The 23626-nt window shown below is 41.9% G+C and overlaps 1 protein-coding gene and 1 long non-coding RNA gene across 4 annotated transcripts in view; one reads left to right on the top strand and one right to left on the bottom strand.

Moving 5' to 3' along the window:
* ccser1 (coiled-coil serine-rich protein 1) overlaps positions 1-20673 on the bottom strand; it is a 109989-nt gene extending 89316 nt beyond the window's left edge. For all 3 annotated transcript variants that reach the window (XM_021620867.2, XM_036935464.1, XM_021620868.2), the window contains exons 1-5: positions 20491-20673; positions 14532-15798; positions 12447-12640; positions 6482-6572; positions 3236-3356 (exon numbers count right to left, since the gene is read on the bottom strand). In XM_021620867.2, the coding sequence (XP_021476542.1) occupies positions 3236-3356; positions 6482-6572; positions 12447-12640; positions 14532-15777 (1652 nt within the window). In that variant the 5' untranslated portion in view covers positions 15778-15798; positions 20491-20673. The remainder of the gene's footprint in view (positions 1-3235; positions 3357-6481; positions 6573-12446; positions 12641-14531; positions 15799-20490) is intronic.
* LOC118937350 lies at positions 20231-23621 on the top strand. The gene is made up of 3 exons (XR_005034627.1): positions 20231-20278; positions 21946-22559; positions 22789-23621. It is a non-coding gene; the product is annotated as an uncharacterized LOC118937350 (long non-coding RNA).
* Positions 23622-23626: the final 5 nt, after the last annotated feature.

Here is a 23626-nt window from a genome sequence, read left to right as displayed (position 1 = left end):
CTCAACCGTAAGGCTCTCCAGAGGGTAGTGAGGTCTGCACAACGCATCACCGGGGGCAAACTACCTACCCTCCAGGACACCTACACCACCCGATGTCACAGGAAGGCCATAAAGATCATCAAGGACATCAACCACCCGAGCCACTGCCTGTTCACCCCGCTATCATCCAGAAGGCGAGATCAGTACAGGTGCATCAAAGCTGGGACCGAGAGACTGAAAAACAGCTTCTATCTCAAGGCCATCAGACTGTTAAACAGCCACCACTAACATTGAGTGGCTGCTGCCAACACACTGACACTGACTCAACTCCAGCCACTTTAATAATGGGAATTGATGGGAAATTATGTAAATATATCACTAGCCACTTTAAACTACCTTATATAATGTTACTTACCCTACATTATTCATCTCATATGCATACGTATATACTGTACTCTATATCATCGACTGTATTCTTATGTAATACATGTATCACTAGCCACTTTAACTATGCCACTTTGTTTACATACTCATCTCATATGTATATACTGTACTCGATACCATCTACTGTATCTTGCCTATGCTGCTCTGTACCATCACTCATTCATATATCCTTATGTACATATTCTTTATCCCCTTACACTGTGTACAAGACAGTAGTTTTGGAATTGTTAGTTAGATTACTTGTTATTACTGCATTGTCGGAACTAGAAGCACAAGCATTTCGCTACACTCGCATTAACATCTGCTAACCATGTGTATGTGACAAATAAAATTTGATTTGATTTAGTTCAGCTCTTTTTCTGGTTTAAATAAAACCTAGACACTGAAAATGAGACATCAGCCTGGATCAGACCTATTGGGGCGGTATCTATTGGGGCGATCCTTATCTGTCTAGGGTGTCAGATAAGGATCATATCACCTCTACCTTGTCTCTCAAAGCACTTCATGATGACTGATGTGAGTGCTACGGGGCAATACTCATTTAGTTCAGTTACCTTTCCTTTCTTGGGTACAGGAACAAGTGTGTGTGTAACACTGTGTGGATGTGTGCAACACTGCTTGTTCCCTTGACTCTGCTGCTATCAGCCTTGACTCTGCTCCATCACCTTTGAAAAGATGCGAGGTGAGAGGGACAAGCTGAATGGGAGGACTAAAAACTCGTAGGCTATCGCCTTGTAATGAAACTACAGAAAATGTCTGTGATTGGGGCACAAGGGCACATAAAAGTACGCATCCTTTAGGTTGATGGTGGTAATCCAATTGCTGAAGTGCACAGACTGTGACAGCCACTGGTTTGAGAGCATTTTGAAAGTGCGAATTCTGAGATGCTTGCTGAGGACAAGTCTAGAACGGGGCATAAAGTCCGGACCCCTTTGCTTTTTTCTATCCACGGAGAGGGTGTCCAGGTTCCAGCTCGGCATAGCCCAAATTCGGTTGAGGTGCACAGTATGTTTTTGCCAGTCCATGTGCCTACTGGGGATGATGGCTTCTATGAAAGTGGTCATTCCCCTGGGATTACTATTGATGTGGCTGTTCCAGTGCTGAACGTTAACCATGCGCTTGGATGCACCTCGCCACCTACACCGGTTGATTCAGTTGCCCACAACATGCCTTCAGCACTGGCCCAGTGGAGGGATCCCTGGCTACTGTCACAAGCGGTTCTCAGGGGCCAGGCGTTGTTCTGCAATATGATCACGACCGACACATCACACCAAGGGTGGGGAGAATTGTGCAAGGGTTACTCACTTCAGTGTCAGAGTGCCCGGCATATCAATTACCTGGAACTTCTGATGATGTACATGGCACTCAGGCACCTCCTCCCATGTTTTTTGGGCCGGCATGTGCTGGTCAGATCCAACAAGATGACGACAGTTGCATACTCAACAGGAGGGGCAGTCCCTACCCCTCCTTGCTGCGGAGCAGTGCGCATTTGCTGCCACTTTTGGTGATGCATGTTCCCGGTTGCCTCAACTCGGGTGCAGATCTTCTATCTCATAGGGAGGGCTGATAATTCATTATTGTGGCTGGGAGGGTTTATCATTGATTATTGTGGTTTCCCGTTGGACCAGGCAGCCTTGGTTGACGAAAACCATTCACCTTTAAAGCGAACCTGTTGTCCCAGGGCTCACAGGCAGGTTTGGCATGTGAGGCCAGAGATTTGGTTCCTATGGGCCTGTCCATGAGAGGGCCAATCTAATGGCTAGAGGTTTACCTCCGAATGTCATCGCTACCGTTCAGTCTGCAAGGGCGCCCTCCACGAGGGCTGTATGCACATACAGTTGAAGTCGGAAGTTTACCTACACATCCACAAATGATAGTTTTGACAAGTCAGTTAGGAAATCTACTTTGTGCATGACACTAGTAATTTTATTTGTGTATGTCGCACATTCATTGTCAGAAACACAGTAGGACCCAAAAGCATAATCAGTGCTCTAACTCCCCCTTGCGCTGGTCTGGAGCAATGAAATTGTGACGCAGGGTACCGTACTAAACCACAAATTACCTCTAAGTCCCGCAGCATAATCACAAAACTTTTAGTGGAGCAAACCCTGTACAACACCCATTTGGCCCAAGTTCCTGGGCTCTGTGAAGAGCGGTATTAAATTGAAGGAATGAAACCAAGCCTCACACTTATCACCTGTGGAAGATGGGGCTTCCAGTGAGACACGGATTTCATTGGCCTTGTCAGGCATGATTACAACCGAAGACGTGAAAGTGCAACTCCCCATAGTCCCTCCTTCAGGGAACAATAGTTATAGTCAGAACGTTACATTAATCTCCATGGGTTACACATAAAACGTGTTACACATTAATCGCAATAATCTCCATCAGTGTTTCCTGCTAGGCCACATCAAAAGGCTTCTCTAATAAAAAACAATTAAGATAGCAATGCTTTAGTTGCAATGAGAATTTTATCCATGCCTGTTCGTGGCTCTCATTGTTCTACCTAATCAGTTCCACCCCTGGAAGGAAGTGTTTGGCGCTAATGGCTTTGTGTGATAACGGCTTCCTATAAAGAGCAATGGAACTTTCTGTTAATTCTGTTAAGGAGTTGTAATGAGCCTTCCTTCCTTTCTGCATGGAAATACAGTGACTGCTCACTGTTGGGAATGTGTGAAGGACGAGTGATAGCTGTAGTGAGTGTTATCGGTGTAAGTCTAAGTGTAATGTAGGTGTAGAGCTGTAGTGAGCGTTATAGGTGTAGTGAGAGCTGTAGTATGATGTACTAGGTATAGATGCAGGGCTCTCTCACCTGTGGATGGTGGTGGTGTCTCTGGGCTCCCTGCCAGGGATCCTGTCGACATTGGGCTCCAGTGGGGAGTGCATCAGGTTCAGGCAGGAGGCTAGGGACTGGCTGGAGTCCTCTCGGAATACTACACACACACAAACACACACACACACACACAAAACCATTGAGTCAATGTCATGTGGCACAATAGGCTTGTGTTTACAGAGTTGACAACATGCTTAGAGTAGTCCATCCTGGACAATATGCTATAAAGAGTGTTGTTAGTATTTAAAAACGAACACTATACTACAGAAATCAAATATTTCCTTTACATTCTGAGTGCAGAGTAAAATACACAATGGCATCTGTTTTAATGTTTCATTCATGCAGAAACTACTAAGAAAACAGTTTTGACAATCAGAAATAACCAGATCTTTAAAAAAGGGATGTGGATGGCTCAGTTTCAAGGTAAAACTGAATGTGGCTCAGCTCAGCAGCCCATAAATTGCTGTGAAACTGCCTGGTTCTTAATAAAAATGCCAAGCAGCCACCTGAGAGCACTAAAACAGGAGCATCCATGCATTTGTGTGTGTGTGTGTGTGTGTGTGTGTGTGTGTGTGTGTGTGGGCATGTCTGGTGTGCCTTAATTTGAGTTAGTGTGAGATACTTTCCACTTAATTCTCTTCTTCAGTAAGTCACATCGTCACTTCACTTTAAGTGTGCGATTTATCAATTCTTTGCAGGGATTTCACAGCACAGTCTGAACCATTTAGGCTAGTATACAGTGTATTCTTAAAGTATTCAGACTGTCCATATTTTGTTAGGTTACAGCCTTATTATAACATTTTAAAAAAAAAAGTTATGTACAATTCTAAAACAATTCTCAATCTACACACAATACCCCATAATGACAAAGCAAAAAGTTTTGTAAAATGTTTGCATATCTATTAAAAATAAACAGAAATACCTTATTAACATAAGTATTCAGACCCTTTGCTATAAGACTCAAAATTGAGCTCAGTAGCATCCTGTTTCCATTGATCATCCTTGAAAGGTTTCTACATCTTGATTGAGTCAATTGATTGGACATGATTTGGAAAGGCATACAACTCTCTAATAAAGGTCCCACAGTTGACAGTGCATGTCAGAGTGAAAAACGAAGCCATAAGGTCGAAGGAATTGTCCGTGGAGCTCCGAGACAGGATTGTGTCGAAGGCACAGATCTGGGGAAAGGTAGCAAAACAATTCTGCAGCATTGAAGGTCCCCAAGAACACATTGGCCTCCATCATTCTTAAATGGAATTAGTTTGGAAGCACCAACACTCTTCCTAAGATGGCCACCCGGCCAAACTGAGCAATCGGGGGAGAAGGGCCTTGGTCTGGGAGGTGACCAAGAACCCGATGGTCACTCTGACAAAGCTCCAGAGTTCCTCTGTGGAGATGGGAGAACCTTCCAGAAGGACAACCATCTCTGCAGCATTACACCAAATCAGGCCTTTATGGTTGAGTAGCCAGATGGAAGCCACTCCACAGTAAAAGGCACATGACAGCCTGCTTAGAGTTTGCCAAAAGGCACCTAAAGGACTCTCTTGGTCTGATAATACCAAGCTTGAGCTCTTTGGCCTGAATGCCAAGCGTCACGTCTGGAGGAAACCTGGCACCATCCCTACAGTGAAGCATGGTGGTGGCAGCATCATGCTGTGGGGATGTTTTCAGCGGCAGCGACTGGGAGACTAGTCAGGATCGAGGGAAAGATGAACAGAGCAAGGTACAGAAAGATCCTTCATCAAAACCTGCTCCAGAGCGCTCAGGACCTCAGACTTGGGTGACGGTTCACCTTCCAACAGGACAACGACCCTAAGCACACAGCCAAGATAACACAGGAGTGGCTTTGGGAGAAATCTCTGAATGTTCTTGAGTGGCCCAGTCAGAGCCCTTACTTGAACTCGATCAAACATCTCTGGAGATATCTGAAAAAAGCTGTGCAGCAACGCTCCCCATCCAACCTGAAAGAGCTTGAGAGGATCTGCAGAGAAGAATGAGAGAAACTCCCCAAATACAGTTGTGCCAAGCTTGTAGCCAAGAAGAGTTTCTTTATTTATACATTTGCAATCATTTCTAAGAACCGTTTTTGCTTTGTGGTGATGTGTGTAGATTGATGAGGGAAAAAAACTATTTCATCAATTTTAAAATAAAGGCTGTAACGTAACAAAATGTAGAACAAGTCAAGGGGTCCGAATACTTTCCGAATGCACTGTATAAAGAAAAAAAACTTACCATGCAAAATGTTTTTTTTGTGTGTGTATTAGCGATGACATCCTGGGAAGCTCTCTGTCTAGAGGCTTTGCCCTCGGTACATGTTTACTGGTACTTTTGCGTGTTCTGATGCAACCTCCAAAAAGAGAGGGGTGTTAAGAGAATTAAGATTGAAGGTAATTATCCAAGCCTGCATAGATGTTGCATGCCTAGAGATATGAAAGTTTAGTTGAACTGACTCAGACCTCCCGTTAGATAAGAGTCAACTAAGGGGCATATCTGGCCTGTTGTCTCCACTCAAGTCACCAAACACATCCTGCTCCTAATAATAGGCTACATCTTTGCGTTCATCTTGCATTCATACAAGGGCAATTAATTGTTTCTCAGTCATGTCGGTTTTGCAATTCTTTACGTAATGCATAATATATCTTTAGGATACATAAGAACCAATGAGGTTATGTCACAAAGTTAGTGAATGCAAGAAAATAAAAACAAATCCTTACAAAAACACTTCCCTATGACGCACTCAAAACTTGTTTTAATCAGTCTTCTGCTGCTGGGAAATATGATTTAAACAAAAACATATCAAAAGCATTGAGAATTAACCATTTCTGTTGCTAAGTGTTATGAGAATATCAAGGAACTAATGATAGCAACGCTGGGGGAACAAACCATCTGAACTGGCTTAAAACGGTCCTAGCAAGTGTATTTGGTTTAGATGTAGTAGAACTATTCTAAACTTCCTAAATATCTGAGCAAACAAGTTAGTCCTGCTTAAACTTGGGTGTGTCCCTGGATACGTGTAGAGGTCATTCTAGAATCTCCAAATTTCCTTGGACAAGTGGCTGAAGTAGAGGAGCAGAGAGGGTGGTTGCGTCCCCAACGGCACCCTATATAGTGCTCTACTTCTGACCAGAGCCCGATGGGTAAAAATAAGTGCAATGTAAGGAATAGAGAGCCATTCGGGAACGAAGCCGGTGGATTTGCTGTTGAATGGATTGGGAGTGTCCATACCGTGACGCTGGCGTTGGTCATCAGAGAGGTCCAGGTCCAACATCAGGTCATCCTCATCCAGCTCAGACGAGCCCAGATTGTTCAGTACATCCTGAGGACACAATGGAGACATCTGTATGACTTGGTGCGCTGGACACAGTTTAACAACAAGCTTGATGCATGCCACTTTACTTTCGGAGTAGGGTCAGAAGTTGACTATAACTAGAGCCCAGTGTGTTTACTTGTAAGGTTAGGTGGGGGTGGGGGATCTGGCACTATACAGACATATACAGGTAACTGCCAAAATAAAGGAAACACCAACAGTGTCTTAATAGGGCGATGGGTCACCACGAGCCAGAACAGCTTAAATGCACGTTGGCATAGATTCTATAAGTGTCTGGAACTCTATTGGAGGGATGCGACACTATTTCATGAGAAATTCCATAATTGGGTGTTTTGTTGATGGTGGTGTAAAACACTGTCTCAGGCGCCGCTCTAGAATCTCCCATTAATGTTAAATTGAGTTGAGATCTTGTGACAGACGGCCGTGGCATATGGTTTACATCGTTTTCATGCTCATCAAACTCTTCAGTGACCACTTGTGCCCTGTGGATGGGGGCAAAGCCATGGTAGCCAAAATAAAGGCCTGCCCAGAATTTTTCAATTGCTTAATTAACTCAGGAACCACACCTGCGTGGAAGCACCTGCTTACAATATACTTTGTATCCCTCATTAACTCAAGTGTTTCCATTATTTTGGCAGTTGACTATGGATTCACTAGAGATTTAGAGACCAACTTAAACATAACGAGGACTTCCTAAATGCTTCGTTATAGGTCACTGTTTGCATTGACATGTTGTACAGTACCAGTCAAAAGTTGACACACCTACTCATTCAAGGGTTTTTTCTTTATTTTTACTATTTTATACATTGTAGAATAATAGTGAAGACATCAAAACTATGAAACACATATGGAATCATGTTGTAACCAAAACAGTGTTCAACAAATCCAAATATATTTAAAAGTAGACACCCTTTGCATTGATGACAGCTTTGCACACTCTTGGCATTCTCTCAACCAGCTTAATGAGGTAGTGACCTGAAATGCATTTCAATTAACAAGTGTGTCTTGTTAAAAGTACATTTGTGGAACTTAATTCCTTCTTAATGTGTTTGAGCCAATCAGTTGTGTTGTGACAAGGTAGGGGTGGTATACAGAAGACAGCCCTATTTGGTAAAAGGCCAAGTCCATATTATGGCAAGAACAGCTAAAATAAGACATATAGGTCAGTCAATTTCAAAAATGTCAAGAACTTTGAAAATTTCTTCAAGTACAGTCGCAAAAACCATCAAGTGCTATGATGAAATTGGCTTTCATGAGGACCGCCACAGGAAAGGAAGACTGAGTTACCTATACTGCAGAGGATACATTCATTAGAGTTAACTGCACCTCAGATTGCTGACCAAATAAATGCTTCACAGAGTTCAAGTAACAGACACATCACAACATTAACTGTTCAGAGGACACTGTGTGAATCAGGCCTTCATGGTCAAATTGCTGCATAGAACCCCCTACTAAAGGACTGCAATAAGAAGAAGAAATTTGATTCGGCCAAGAAACATGAGCAATGGACATTAGATCGGTGGAAATCTGTCCTTTGGTCTGATTTTTGGTTCCAACCGCAGTGTCTTTGTGAGACGCAGAGTAGGTGAACGGATTATCTCTGCATGTGTGGTTCCCACAGTGAAGCATGGAGGTGGAGGTGAGATGGTGCGTTGCTGTCTGTGATTTATTTAGAATTCAAGGCACACTTAACCAGAATGGCTACCACAGCATTCTGCAGCGATACCCCATCCCATCTGGTTTGCGCTTAGTGGGACTATCATTCGTTTTTCAACAGGACAATGACCCAAAACACACCTCCAGGCTGTGTAAGGGCTATTTGACCAAGAAGGAGAGTGATTGAAATGGTTTGGAATGAGTTGGGCCGCAGAGTGAAGGAAAACCAGCCAACAAGTGCTCAGCATATATGGGAACAAGACTGTGGACATTCCTCATGAAGCTGGTAGCGATAATGCCAAGAGTGTACAAAGCTGTCATCAAGGCAAAGGGTGGCTTTGAAGAATCTCAAATATATTTAGATTTGTTTAGCACTTTTCTGGTTACTACATGTTATTTCATAGTTTTGATGTATTCATTATTATTATTCTTCAATGTAGATAACAGTAAAAAAATTAAAAATAAAAAAATCTTTGAATAAGTAGGTGTGTCCAAAACTTTGACTGGCACTGTATGTATTTTAAGGGTTCATTCATGGCTGTACTGGATCCATAACGGGTCACCAAAGCAAAGGTTATTAAAATCCAATCTCTTAATCTCATAATCAATGATTTTATCCATTGAGATTTTGAAGCCATTGACCCAGTCAAATTTGATTACATTTTCAAAGACATCCACTTCCAAGCAGTGGTTGAGGAATCATGTACATGATGACCCCTTCTCCTTTTGTCATGTTTCAAAAGGATACACTGCCATCTTGTGGTGATACACAGAAAAATGGTTACCACGTCTGGTCTGTTGGTAAAAATTTGAAGAAAATATCAGAAGGTGCACAGGAAATGCAGAAGCTAGAAAATATGAATTACATACAAAACATCTAAGGGATTGTTATGGACATGGTTAAAGGTTGGGTAAAAAATAAAAAAGATTTCATATCATTTGGATAACATTAAGAGGTAAATGTGATGCAGCTTTCATTGGTGAATCACACAATTCCAATAAGATGGATGTGTACTACTAACTAGCTAAAAATGTCACTGTAGTGTACCACATTTCCAACAAAATATGTTCATGGGCAAGGAAACCTATTTTACTCATCTTGTAATTACTTATCAGTGGTGTCATCACCATACTGCACACAGAGACATACAATTGGTATCCACGAGTACATCCGACTTAGGGTAAGTAGAATAAACGGTTGCCAGAATCTCTACAGTATCCCTTTAAAGTTGGGTACATCAATGTGAATCAGAACCAGGCAGTGTCATTGTGTCCAAACAAAGCTCCTGTTGTCCACTGTCACACCGTTCTTAATTGCCAGTATCCCTTTAAGAATATTATTGGTCTAAGAAGCATCCTCAATAGAGATGATCAATTAAAGGTTTAATCTGTGCCTGGGAAACTGACCCTAAATGTCAAGCTCAAGTCAAGTGTAAGAGTTATCTGCATAAAGTATAATACCTTTTGAAGGAAATGATTAGCCTCCACTTATGAAGAGGTAATATAGCCCTTTATGCTCAACTAAGGTGTTCCTCAAGTAATAGTGATTGGAACAGGGTGTCAGTCCTCACCCACTGTTGTAAAATGACATCTATTATATACATCATTTGGAGCTAAATTAGCGTGTTAATGTCATCCCCCAGTAATAGATGTGTATTAAAACTCCTTCACTGTGCAAGCTCTGACCTTTTTTACAGTGCAATAATGTTTGAGTGAGTAACTTTATGCTAATAGAGATTAAAAAACGGTGGCTCGTTAAAACAAGGATCTATTTCATCAATGCCAACCTCAGTAATATGGAAAACATTCAGAATAAGCAGGTGTCTCTTATTCTGCACATAGAAAGACTTTGGGTCAGTAGATATTATACATTTTGTGCCTGTGGAGTTAATTCAAGAGGACCAATAGAGAAAAATGTGCCGTTGCAGAGGTCCAGACTCCAGGGGTGTATTAGTTGACCCGAGAGGCATTGTGTCAACTATTAACTTGGTCCGGCCAGATGCTCGTGCTAGCAAACTTGCGACATTGTATAAAATATTCCCGGGCCCTTAGAGTTTCCCACGCCAGTGAGCTCAGGACAGACACAGCTGTAAGCTATTTACACAAGGGATAAGAAGTAATCAGGTAGGCCTATTTTATGATGTTTCCACCAGATCAGAGCATGACATTTTCTTCCCCTTTCATGCTGAGTGGTTATGGAAAGGGAGAGAGCTCTAAAGACTTTCAAATAGGCTATGTTGAGGAACTATTGTCATTATCAATGGATGTAAAAACAGACTTTGTTGACTCGCTGTTTGAGGCGAAGAAAACATTACTTTGAGAAGTTCCACAGTGATGGTGAGTTAAGTCAATCAGAAATAGTATCAGATCCCCAAATGGGCACATTTATAGGCTTACATTTGCACACAGGCCAGGTCACCTAGGCCTACTTCTATGCGTAATCAGGTGCACATCCTTAATGAATAAATTGACAACTGGATAATGGAATGAAATAACCCACAACTTTTTTTATCATAAGTATAGCCTAGGTTGTGCACTCTGCAAACAACGTGTCCACTCCTACAAAGACAAGACAGTAATAATAATATATTGAATGCATTAACAGAAATTACCATAACCAAATAAATATTGTCGATTAGAAATTATGGTAATTAACGGCAAATATACTACCGGTGATACTGGTGTGCCTTTTGCAATGTCCACTCAGGCAGGCATGAATCTGACAGGTGTCTTGAGTGCCATGATTTTAAATATATTTTACACTGCTCAACTAAAAAAAGAAGATATTGTCAACCAACAGCCTATCGACCAAACAATCGACCAGTCAACTAAATAGGGTCCGTCCTAATTAGCGCACACCATAGCAAAACATTTGGCACAGTAATAAAACAAGCGTTTCCCACAGGACAAATTCAAATAGGTCCCCTCCCTGGTCCATTTGGAGCCTAGTGAATAATACACCCCTCCTGAGAGTTAAGGAGGGGCTATTCATATAGATAATAAAGGACTTAGTTTGTAACCCTTCACACAAATGATTCGTGTCAAAGTGTGTCACTCAAATCAAATAAGTTCTCAAACGTTTCTTACCAGTCTACTACAGGCCAGGGGAGACTACAATTCCTACATATTTTGAAAAATGGGTTGGTTAACAATCTCTTGATGTACAGTATGATGGTAGAAATACCAGTTCCTTCAACATCCACACGGTTCTCTAAGCACGTCTTATGACGTGAATACATGTACCGAACATAATACAAGTTCACTTAAAAACAGTTTAGGCACTTTTGCCAGTTTAGAATGATTGTATGTATATCTTGTACCCAAAGTGTAAGACAGAGCAGGCATATATCCTGTTGGCTGTTGAGTGTATTGTAATTATGACAGAGAAGGGAGGGATTATCTTCCCAGTATTGCCTTGTACAGAAAACTACTTTAGTCCACCTCTGCATCACACTTGACTGCTCATGAAACCACAAACCTACTCAACAGACAATGGAAAACACTTTAGCGTTTCACTGAAGCTCTACTCGTCGTACTGGATTGCCTTCTTTTTTTCACCCAAAGTTAAAAAAGAAGCTGGTAAAAAGAGACTAAATTGGTAATATACTCCTACAGCCACACTTTGTGATTCTCCACCAGAGCAAAAAAACAAGACGGTAGAGTCGGCCGCCACTTAGATTTTATCAACCACAGATTTAGCCCCACATGTTAGCCCCACGTATTTCACATGTGCTTTCCTTTCTAGGTATGGAAGATGAGGGTTGTCGAGCCACCTCGAAAATGAAATAGATCTAAGTATAAGCCTGAAAAATGTGGTGCACTACAGCAGTGGTTCCCAAGCTTTTTTGGTTACTGTACCACCAACTGAATTTTGCTCTGCTCGGTGGCGGTTTATGCAGGCATGTGGATTGGAGTGGCCAGACAGGAAGGAGTCAGGCGCAATCCCTTGAGTGACAAGTTGCTGTCCTGTTGCACTGATCTGCAGCACAGTTAGTTAGATGATTAGTCTGTTTAATTTAGGGCGGGCTGTTTTCCCCGTGTGAGAGTGTAATCCAGAGAAGGATGCGGCCATGGACTAAGCTATTTAGTCTGCAGCAACAGTGAGGAGCCGCTAGCACCATTGCCAGCTCCCCTGCTGGACTGTCCTCTACTGTAATCCTAGTGTAACTGTGCTGTACTGAAGTGTAGTGTAGTGTAAACACGTACGAGGCTGCCAAGCTTGGAGGACGACGAGTTGGTCCTCTGTTTCAGCAGCACGCGCCCCTCGGCAGTGCAATGGGGATCTTTGAGGTTGAGGTGGAGCCCCCGTGGCCCCCCGGCACCCTCCGAGGAGGAACGTAGCCGGCGCTCCATGCGCATCACCTCGTGGTAGGGGCTGGCGCTGCTGCTGCACATGGACACTGTGGAGGGCAGAGCACAAGACACATGATAATATTTTTGCTGACGTGGAGGCAGGGAGCTAGGCAAAAAAGTGGCGAACAGACAAGTAGACAGACTGTCGAATGCGACACAGACAAACAACTGCAGACTACACGTTGGGGGGGAAAACTTCAAAACAAGCAAACAATCAATTGGCTATCGCAAGCCTTGGGGCTGGAAGCGATCCAGTGTTTTGCAACAACAGCTTCAGTGACTTTATGGAAATAAATTATTTTAGGTGACCTTTGCACTAATGTAAAGGCACTTTTCCAATATAGTGAGGGAATAAGGCTACTTTTACTAATTGATTGAATTTGGGTTATAGATCTACATCATCACGGAGCACACTTTTTAGGTGCAAGTATAACTACTTACGTGTTATCACCAATACAAAGTAACCTAAGCAACAGACAGACAAGAAATAAGCTTACATCAGAAATGAACAATAACAGTGATGTGTTAATCATTATGGATAGCCTAACACTGCCCAAAACCAGTAGACTAACCAATGCAGTTCACAAACAGTTGTCTTACGAAAACTATTCAGATATAAGGATGTTACAAGCAGTGCCACACTGTTTCAAGTTTGGTAGGTGAACGGCGGAGTCTAGTGGGCCGTTTCAGAAAGACATAGCCAAAGGGTAGGAATTTGTACAGGAGGTGTTATCCAGGTGTGACTACAGCCTACAATGTCTTAGGAAACCGCTGTCCATTGGTTAATAAATATACCTTTAAGAGGAAATAGTTCCCACTGTACTGAGAACAGGCACATGGGCCTAAAATAGCGCTGCTCAACCCCCTAATCAGTCTTGTCTTTCTGATTTTGGTACTTTCAACATCATCCAACCAAAGGGTACATAAAATATAGCCTACATTGTAGACCATACCTCTGCCTTCTGAATGTGAAAGCAGTGTAAAGTTCAACCACTTTGAACAGAAAATGTCTATTTGTCGGTGATCGAAAACACAAAGTCAGTCTCAAACGGTGGTAGGCAATACTGTGTGCAAACACTTTGGCCAAATGTACTGAACAAAAATATAAAAACGCAATAATTTTTACGATTTTAACGAGTTACAGTTCATATAAGGAAATCAGTCAATTGAAATACATCCATTAGGCTCTAATCTATGGATTTCACATGACTGGGCAGATGCGCAGCCATGGGTGGGCCTTGGAGGGCATAGGCCTACCCACTTTGGAGTCAGGGCAGGCCAATCAGAATTAGTTTTTAATATTCCTCAGTTTCCTCAGCTGTCTGAGTGGTTGGTTTCAGACAATCCCGCGGCTGGTCTCAGACAATCCCGCAGGTAAAGAACCCGGATGTTGAGGGCCTGGACTAGCGTGGTTATACGTGGTCTGTGGTTGTGATGCCAGTTTGACATACTGCCAAATTCTCTAAAACGACAATTATCTGGCAACAGCTCTGGTGTACATTCCTGCAGTCAGCATGCCAACTGCATGCTCCCTTAAAACTTGAAACATCTGTGGCATTGTGTGACAAAAGTCCACATTTTAGAGTGGCCTTTTATTACCCCCAGCACAAGGTGCACCTGTGTAATGATCATGCTGTTTAATCAGTTTCTTGATATGCCACGCCACATCTTTGCAAATTAGAAAGGCTCACTAAGAGGAACGTGAACAAATGTGTGCTTTTTGTGCATATGGAATATTTCTGGGATCTTTTATTTCAGCTCTTGAAATTTGGAACCAACACCTTACATGTTGCGTTTATATTTTTGTTCAGTATACTTGTCAGTAATTTACAATTAGCTTTTCACAAGAGCAATGCACCTCCTTTCTATTATCAATTAGTCAATCACAGAGATCAATCAGTACTCCGCATGTTATTCAATTAATTGTTCAGTTTTTACCTGTGTGGGGTTTCCTCAGGTGGCATGACCTGGGTTCATGTCTACCGCAGCACGCTCCCTTGCCTGGTTCCTGGATGAACACTGTGTTCCTGGACCTCCTCTCAGACTGCTCTGGATTGGAATGGTAGCCTTTACTACGCACTGGGCCTGACTCGCTCTCACTAGTCTCTGTCTGCGCTGGTCTGACCTCCTCCACCATCATAACATCCTCCTTCTTCTCTTCCTCTTCTTCCTTCTCTTCCTGCGATTGTGTTTGTTGTTCCGGTGACATTGGTGGTGTTGCAGCTGTTGCTGGTTCTGTGACAGGGACTTCAGTCTCACACTCTGTGGTGTTTGCGGTGCTGGTGTCTGGCAGAAGGGGCTTGTCTGTGGCAGCTTGGGCAGGCATGAAGAACACCTGGGAGGTAGAGACGACGTGGCTGAAGTTATCTGGCGTGGCGGCGAGGCTGGGGGCAAGCAGCACATCCACCTCGGACACAGAGTCCTCTGTGATGGGGACATTAAACTCAGAGGGGGTGAGGGCTGTGGTGCGGTCCTCAGACAACATGGGTGACTGCAGGGAGCTCTCCCCCAACAGCTCGCCTGGCCACGAGCCCGGGGTACCCTCTGACGTCGGGGGCACTACACTCACCACTGGGGGCTTGCACTGCTCAGAGTTCTTGGAGAAGCGGTGGTGGGCAGAGAAGGACTTGGGCAGCAGCTGTTTCTTCTGCCTGTACGAGCGCTTGCTTTCGCCGCTGAAGTCATCCAGATACCCCGAGTCATCGCCCTCGTTGGTACCTGAGCTGATGCAGTTGATGAACACGTTCCTATTGACCGTGGAGGTCACCTTCTCAAAGTCTTCAGTCTGCGAGCGGGTGATCTTTTTCTGCCGGTGGCCCCCAAAGCCAAAGGAGTGGCGCGTCTTGGCCCGTGGAAGCACAGCGCCATCTTGGAAGCCCAGCGGAGGGTTGTTCTGGCTGCTGTTGGTGTCCTGGGCTGGGTCCAGAGGAGGGGTCTGGATGCGTGGTGGCTCACTGTTCCTCTTGCTGCTGAAGCTGATGGAGGGCGTGCGGAACAGGCTGCGGCGCTTGCCCGTGCTGCTGTTGCTGGAGTTGGTGCTGGAGGGGGACGAGGTGTGAACGCCATTGCCCACGCCGGCCGAGGATGGGGAGGAGGGCAACGAGTCCTGCCTCTTACTTACGCTACGCCTGAAGATGGGCAGCCTGGAGACGAGCGTAGAGCGGCGCGACCCTGATTCGCCCATCAAGGTTCAGCGGCAGTCACTCTGCAAAACAGACATGACACAGTCAGAGAGACGCACAGTGAAAGAAATCAGGGCTTCGGGTTGGTTTAAAAAAGGTCCCATCAAGGGATGAACCACACAACCTCAACACCACAACCATCAGTCTGAAGATGCATTGTCCATTTCCTTGTGTGCATTTCCAAAAGTGCCATTTGACAAACTACTGAAACTATTAGGCTACAAGTGTAATGTAATCTACAAAAAAAAAGGTTGTGTGAATATAGTGTACAATATTTATACTCTCTGTAAGATAGATAGACATGGTATTGTCTAGAGTGACAAAAGAGGAAATAGGCCAAGTAGTCATTTCAATGCAACAAATCTAGCCTATATAGCAGCCTACAGTATTGTCCTCAGTCACACAATTCAATTTAAAACTGAGGAAACATTTTCCCGGAAACCTATAATTAAGAGTAGGCTATACATTCATTGGAATAAGCCATTAGACGTGATGGATCACACAACATTTATACAACTACACAATACCTCATATAAAACAATTACTAACTTCACTATAGCCTTATCTTGGACCATTCAAATTGAATGTTTTGCATATCCCGGCTAGAAATGGCCCACGGGGGTTTTATCAAACTTAGAAGTTCTACTATGAAAAATACAGAGATAGGCTACCTCCAACGCGTTACTGATTGCATGGATGGAGCAAAGTCCCACAGAGAAAAACCAGAGATAGTTAGGTCTATTTTCACTTGGAGTTGTAGATTCAATATGAATGTCTAATAAGCCTAGTCAATTTCAACACAAGTTAGGCTAAGTGTAACTAGAAAGGTTGCGTACACAGTACAAAAGCTACAGAAGAGTCTTAGAACTAGGAGGCCATCGATATTATCAGCCTGACATTAGTAACATCTCAAATACATTTTATTATAATAAGCTACTTGGCAAACAATGTTAATAAATCACACAAGCAATTAATACTCTGTCATGCCCATACTCGACAGTGCTGGTGAATAACAACCAGTGTTTTTTAAGTTTTTTTTGGACAGAGGTATTTCTGATTCCAAAATTAAACCAACATAAACATGCCATAGATAGCATCCCAAATGGAACCCTAATCCCTTTATAGAGCTCTACTTTTAATGCTACTGTGTATCACGTGTCCTACTAGGCAAGTAATGTAATGTCTTGGCATGAAAAATCTTTTGACAGCTCTCAATTAATGGAAGAACAAAGGTGTGCAAAAGGATGGGTGGTCCAATCTGATTTTAATCACTTTGACAGCACCCCTTTTGATTGGAACAAAATTGGAACACACATACAGTGGGGCAAAAAACTATTTAGTCAGCCACCAATTGTGCAAGTTCTCCCACTTAAAAAGATGAGGCCTGTAATTTTCATCATAGGTACACTTCAACTATGACAGACAAAATGAGAAAAGAAAATCCAGAAAATCACATTGTAGGATTTTTAATAAATGTATTTGCAAATTATGGTGGAAAATAAGTATTTGGTCACCTACAAACAAGCAAGATTTCTGGCTCTCACAGACCTGTAACTTCTTAAGAGGCTCCTCTGTCCTCCACTCATTACCTGTATTAATGGCACCTGTCTGAACTTGTTATCAGTATAAAAGACACCTGTCCACAACCTCAAACAGTCACACTCCAAACTCCACTATGGCTAAGACCAAAGAGCTGTCAAAGGACACCAGAAACAAAATTGTAGACCTGCACCAGACTGGGAAGACTGAATCTGCAATAGGTAAGCAGCTTGGAAGACATACAAGACCACTGATAATCTCCCTCGATCTGGGGCTCCACGCAAGATCTCACCCCGTGGGGTCAAAATGATCACAAGAACGGTGAGCAAAAATCCCAGAACCACACGGGGGGACCTAGTGAATGACCTGCAGAGACCTGGGACCAAAGTAACAAAGCCTACCATCAGTAACACACTACGCCGCCAGGGACTCAAATTCTGCAGTGCCAGACGTACTGGCTTAAGCAGGGGGACACATGTCCAGGCCCGTCTGAAGTTTGCTAGAGAGCATTTGGATGATCCAGAAGAAGATTGGGAGAATGTCATATGGTCAGATGAAACCAAAATATTACTTTTTGGTAAAAACTCAACCCGTCGTGTTTGGAGGACAAAGAATGCTGAGTTGCATCCAAAGAACACCATACCTACTGTGAAGCATGGGGGTGGAAACATCATGCTTTGGGGCTGTTTTTCTGCAAAGGGACCAGGACGACTGATCCGTGTAAAGGAAAGAATGAATGGGGCCATGTATCGTGAGATTTTGAGTGTAAACCTCCTTCCATCAGCAAGGGCATTGAAGATGAAACGTGGCTGGGTCTTTCAGCATGACAATGATCCCAAACAAACCGCCCGGGCAACGAAGGAGTGGCTTCATAAGAAGCATTTCAAGGTCCTGAAGTCGCCTAGCCAGTCTCCAGATCTCAACCCCATAGAAAATCTTTGGAGGGAGTTGAAAGTCTGTGTTGCCCAGCAACAGCCCCAAACCATCACTGCTCTAGAGGAGATCTGCATGGAGGAATGGGCCAAAATACCAGCAACAATGTGTGAAAACCTTGTGAAGACTTTCAGAAAATGTTTGACCTATGTCATTGCCAACAAAGGGTATATAACAAAGTATTGAGATAAATAAGTATTTGGTTAATAACAAAAGTTTTCCACCATAATTTGCAAATAAATTCATTAAAAATCCTACAATGTGATTTTCAGGATTTTTTTCCCCTCATTTTGTCTGTCATAGTTTAAGTGTATCTATGATAAATTACAGGCCTCTCATCTTTTTAAGTGGGAGAACTTGCACAATTGGTGGCAGACTAAATACTTTTTTGCCCCACTGTATTTTATAGTAACATTATAATGGAATATAACAGAATAAAATACAAATAATAGTTTTCCCTTGTCATGGGAATATGTGGAACCATGGTCATAAAAAAAATATTTTTGCTCTCATTGCCTAGAAGAGTCCCATCTGATCTCACCTCCCTTCTATCTTTGAGGACATTCATTTCCATTGTTAGAGCAGTTACTTGACGTCTAAGGCACTGCATCTCAGTGCAAGAGGCATCACTACAGTCCCTGGTTCAAATCCAGGCTGTATCACATCCGGCCGTGATTGGGAGTCCCACAGGGCAGCGCACAATTGGCCCAGCGTCATCCAGGTTTGGCCGGATAGGTTTGTAAATACACATTTTCACTTGACTGACTTGCTAGTTAAATATAAAAATAAAACAATCAGATTCTGTACTATAAATGCTATTTTCTTTATGGAATGCAGGACCTATGCATCATCTCACTAGGCACATTAGCCATGATGACTCAAAATATGGCTTTTTACCAATTTGTATTCTTTATAATGCCTTTATAAATAATTCAAAATGTGTAAAAAGCCTTATAAAAAAAGAGTTATAACATGGCTATAGGCAAATCATCGTATTTTATCTTTAAAATACTAACTAGGTCTAAAGTTGAATGCAATGCACTAGCTAGGTAATGTTATCAATCATGCCACAAAAATCCCTTCCAAAAAAGGTAATGGAGCAATATGACTACTAGCCTAGCTAGCTAGCTAATTCACTGTTGAGAAACACTGACAGTTGTTGCACTGGTGTACATGATGTAGCAAACTACAGCTGCTGTTTACATTGCTATTAAAATGTTAACGTGGGTATCTTGATAACTCACTAGATGTAATCTGGAGTAACATCACGAGGTAGCTAGTAAATTGTCTCCTTGCTATGAATTTAGCCAGCTAGCTAACATTAGCTACAGAGGTAAAAAAAATATATATATATATATATATATATATATATATATATATTGGATATTCAGTGGATATTTGGTTCTCGCTCATCAATAGCTCTTAGACAAAGTGTGCCATGACTATTCAGAATCAGGAGAGGATGTGAAAAAAAAACTGCTTTTATTTTGGAAATCTCTTAATTTACATTTTTCAATCATCAATAGCCCTTACACAAATCATGCCATGACTATGAAAATGTTACCAAAAACAACAACAAAAACTAAGCAATGTAAATAAATATAAAGTTAATTTTTGTCCATCCTCCCATGATTTAGAATATATAAATTGTCATAGTCATGGCATGCTACATGCTACTAAGAGCTACTGAAGATTGAAAGCGACAACAAAAATCCAACACATTTTCTAAATAATAACTGTGGATTATTATTATTATTTTTTACATATTCTCCCCTGATTCTGAATATATAATTGTTTTAGTCATAGCTCACTTTGTGTAACAGCTACTGAAGATTGAAAGACACCTACCAAAAAAAAAGAACATCTAAATTGATTCAGAATATACCATCTTCATAGTCATGGCATGCTTGGTTTAATAGCCATTGACCAGAGAACCGAATATCCAATATAAAACAAATTTTACCTCCTTACATTCGCTAGCTTCCATATTTGAATGCAGGACAGCAGCTTGAGCTGTCAAACGTCAACGCTGTAAGTGCCAATGTCCAAACATAATCTCAATGTTATTTGTGGAACTGGGAAATCATGGTCCGGGCAAGTAATTTGGACCAGATACTGCCATAATACGAAAACTACAGACGACTCAAATCTCGCTGTTTTTGGCTGAAAAGAAAGATGCATGTGTGAGCGAGCCCCGGCGAAGAAGCCGCAGTTAGCTAGTCAAGATAGCAGAAATGTGTTACCTTCAGCTGAATTCCAATGTCCACGCTGCTCCTTCCAATGACAGACGAAGCTCGTCTGAATATATTTAAACCTCTATTGATTGAATATTGATGTTTTTGCTATATCTGTAAGATTTTCATGTGGCTGCATAGCATGGTTAATTTAATAATCTATCGCACAAATGCACCTCAATGACGTATAATCTCTACCAGCTACACTAAATTAGTACTTCCGGGTCACGGAATTTTGGATAAAAATAAAAATAAAAGTCACCACGTAATAGTAGAAAAGTGTTCATGATATATAAAAACATAATTGTCTAAACATTAACAATGACTCATATTTTATGACATGTGCATTAAATGTGGGTTTTAAAACACATTCAAGGTAAAATAAATGCCCCCAATGCAATACACTGTATAATAAAAGAGGCAATAAGCATAGTCCATTTTTGGACTTAAAAATGCTTGATATGTACCCATTGATTATTGAAGACTAACTTATAAATGCCTCATGAGCTTAGTTCAATGGTTGTACCCCATCAAACCCCATCGTATAAGCTTGTTTTACTCTAAATGTTTATAAACAAAGTAAATGTAGCTTTAAAACATGGTTAACACTATACTTTGTATATCATTGACAGTCAAATCCATGCATGTCTATGAATTTAAGAATAGTTCAATTTCTCCAGGCCCACACCTCTGCTTTTTCCCTAAACAATGGTGGGGTGCAGCTTTGTTATTGTATTAGCTACTGATTGCCACTTTAAATACATATTGGCTTATATAGAGCAAACTATTCTAGGTGCCGAAGTAAAAGTAGAGTTTGGATTACTCACTAGTGTCGGTAGAATCTATATATTGTGTTATTTCATGGGGGATTGAGGTCTAAATATCCAGCAACACTTTCTACTCCACCCATTCAATTGGTCCCAATGCAAGACCTCAGTCCCTCGTGAAAGAGTACAGAGTATTCCCTACCACACTTTTGCATCAGCTCATAATAGTTTTTCTTTATAAGCCAATATGTAATTTATAGGCCTACACTACACTGTATTGCATTGGGACCAATGGAATGTGTGGAGTAGAAAGTGCTGTTTGAAATGTAGACAGGAAATAACACCATATATAGACTCTAGTGCTACATCAGTAGGTTTTGTTAGAATATTATGTTCTTACATTCATTTATTGAAGATCCAACCATTTCTCAATGTGATCCCCTTTATATTATTTATCTTATGTAAAGTAGTAATTATTTAGTTTTTTCAACAATGTAGTTATACTTTTGTAACCTAATTTTAACATGTCACTATGCAAAGCTGCAAAATTATTGATTTCGTATCATAGCGTTGTACCACACTTTTATTTTGAAGCCACAATCGAAAAACCGGAAATCTTAATGTTGCTGCCAGGACGCTAATGTTGCTCGCTTGACGCTAATGTAATCTCTTTGCTTCCCCCTTCCGCATTACACAGCCCACGAGCATGCGTGGCGTGCACACCTTCTTCATGAGGATGCTGCTCAGTCGTCAGGGAAGCAGGTGATGCGCTGGACCAATTGCTGGCCTGATGATGCTGGCAAGTAACAGTATGGCCACTTACAAAAATGCAACTTCTTTGTCAAATGGAATTTGACCTTGTGTATTGATCAAAATGCAATAACATAGCTACAACAGTTGAACAGTAAGTTACAGGCTGTTTAATGACATCTGTTCTGTAGTTTACCATAATTGCAGATGTGCCGCCATTCAATCACCCCGTTGCCCTGTCAGGAAACCAAACATAGGCTCTCATGGAAGAGCATATTCATAGAATATGATTAGCCTACTGTGCGCATTGTGTATAATTGCATAGGCTTTTTTTGCTGTGTTGCATTTTCCCCATGCTGTATTAAGTTTAGTTTGCTACCATTACTATTATCTGTACTATTGATTGGATACATCTGACAATGCTCTTGGACACAGTGATGTAACTTGGGGTCATTCTGTGTTTCGGGTCTTTCAACATCAGGCCCCCTCACCAAGGCGACCTAGGGAGAAGCTCAATTGGTTTTGCTCGACTCATATCGCCTCTCTCCTGCTTTGAAAAAGGTAATAGAGGAGCTGAGGCGAGGAAACATGCTTGTATGAAATGAGACTCCTCCATTCCCACTCACCAGGCAAATTACTTTTACAGCAGTGGAATCCCAAAATACAATTTGCAAAGCGATAAAAACTAAATTTAGTTAGTTGTGCAAGACATTTTATAGATAAAATAATAAGTAGCTAAAACGCTAAAGTAATATGTTGTTTTGAAATATGTGCATGCTTTTTTCCTTAGAGAAAAAAGCTGTGGCGGATTTTTTTTAAACTTCCGTGCTAGATGTCATAAGGATACTCTTGATCATCAGGAAATGGAGGTGGTGAACAGGCTCCTCTGTTCATCTACTAACGAATTGATACTCACCTGGAGCACTCGACCACTTCTCGTTTCCGGGTCATGGAGGAGAAGATGACGGAGGAGTTGAGGACTGACTTTTCCCAATTGAGAATCTCCCCTTGCCTTACAGAGATGAAGGGTTGACGCCTTCAGTCCTCTCCTCTGTTGCAGTCTGGGGAAATGGGTCCTCTGCTGCAGTCTTCTGGTACCAACTACTGTTTTCAACGACAACATTACTCAAAACACTGTTAGACATCTCCATTTGCACAATTCTCCTGAAAGAATTAAGCTGATTCTGTGGGAATATCATGTAATTTTTTGGGCCAGGATGTGCAGGATCTTTTAAATTCCTGCAGGATAAGGCCAATTAAGCAGGTGTCCTATCAAAGAATTTATTCAATTATACAGGATTCCTGCAGGAATTGTTGCCTTTGTTTAGTAACTGTGTAGGTCTTTAGGACTTTTTTGCAAGGGTAGATAATCTTACCTTATCTGTAGAGGCAGTAGCGTCACTTGCTGTCTAATGATGATGGGTGGATCGTGGTCTGAGGGGAGGAGAAAAGGTACATGGCTTTGGGAGGAGTCTGTGTATGCATTTCTTAAAATTTTCCAGTTTTCCATGCCCTGCTATCCCAATTCCCAGTAGTGATGGATTATCAGCATTTGGCATTTTCTGTTTGCAAAACCATATTCAAAGTGAAAACAATTAGGTATAAATACATACACACACACACACACA

The sequence above is a fragment of the Oncorhynchus mykiss genome, chromosome 11, assembly GCF_013265735.2.
Source record: "Oncorhynchus mykiss isolate Arlee chromosome 11, USDA_OmykA_1.1, whole genome shotgun sequence".
Taxonomy (NCBI): Eukaryota; Metazoa; Chordata; class Actinopteri; order Salmoniformes; family Salmonidae; genus Oncorhynchus; species Oncorhynchus mykiss.
This window is presented reverse-complemented; position numbering and strand designations above follow the sequence as displayed.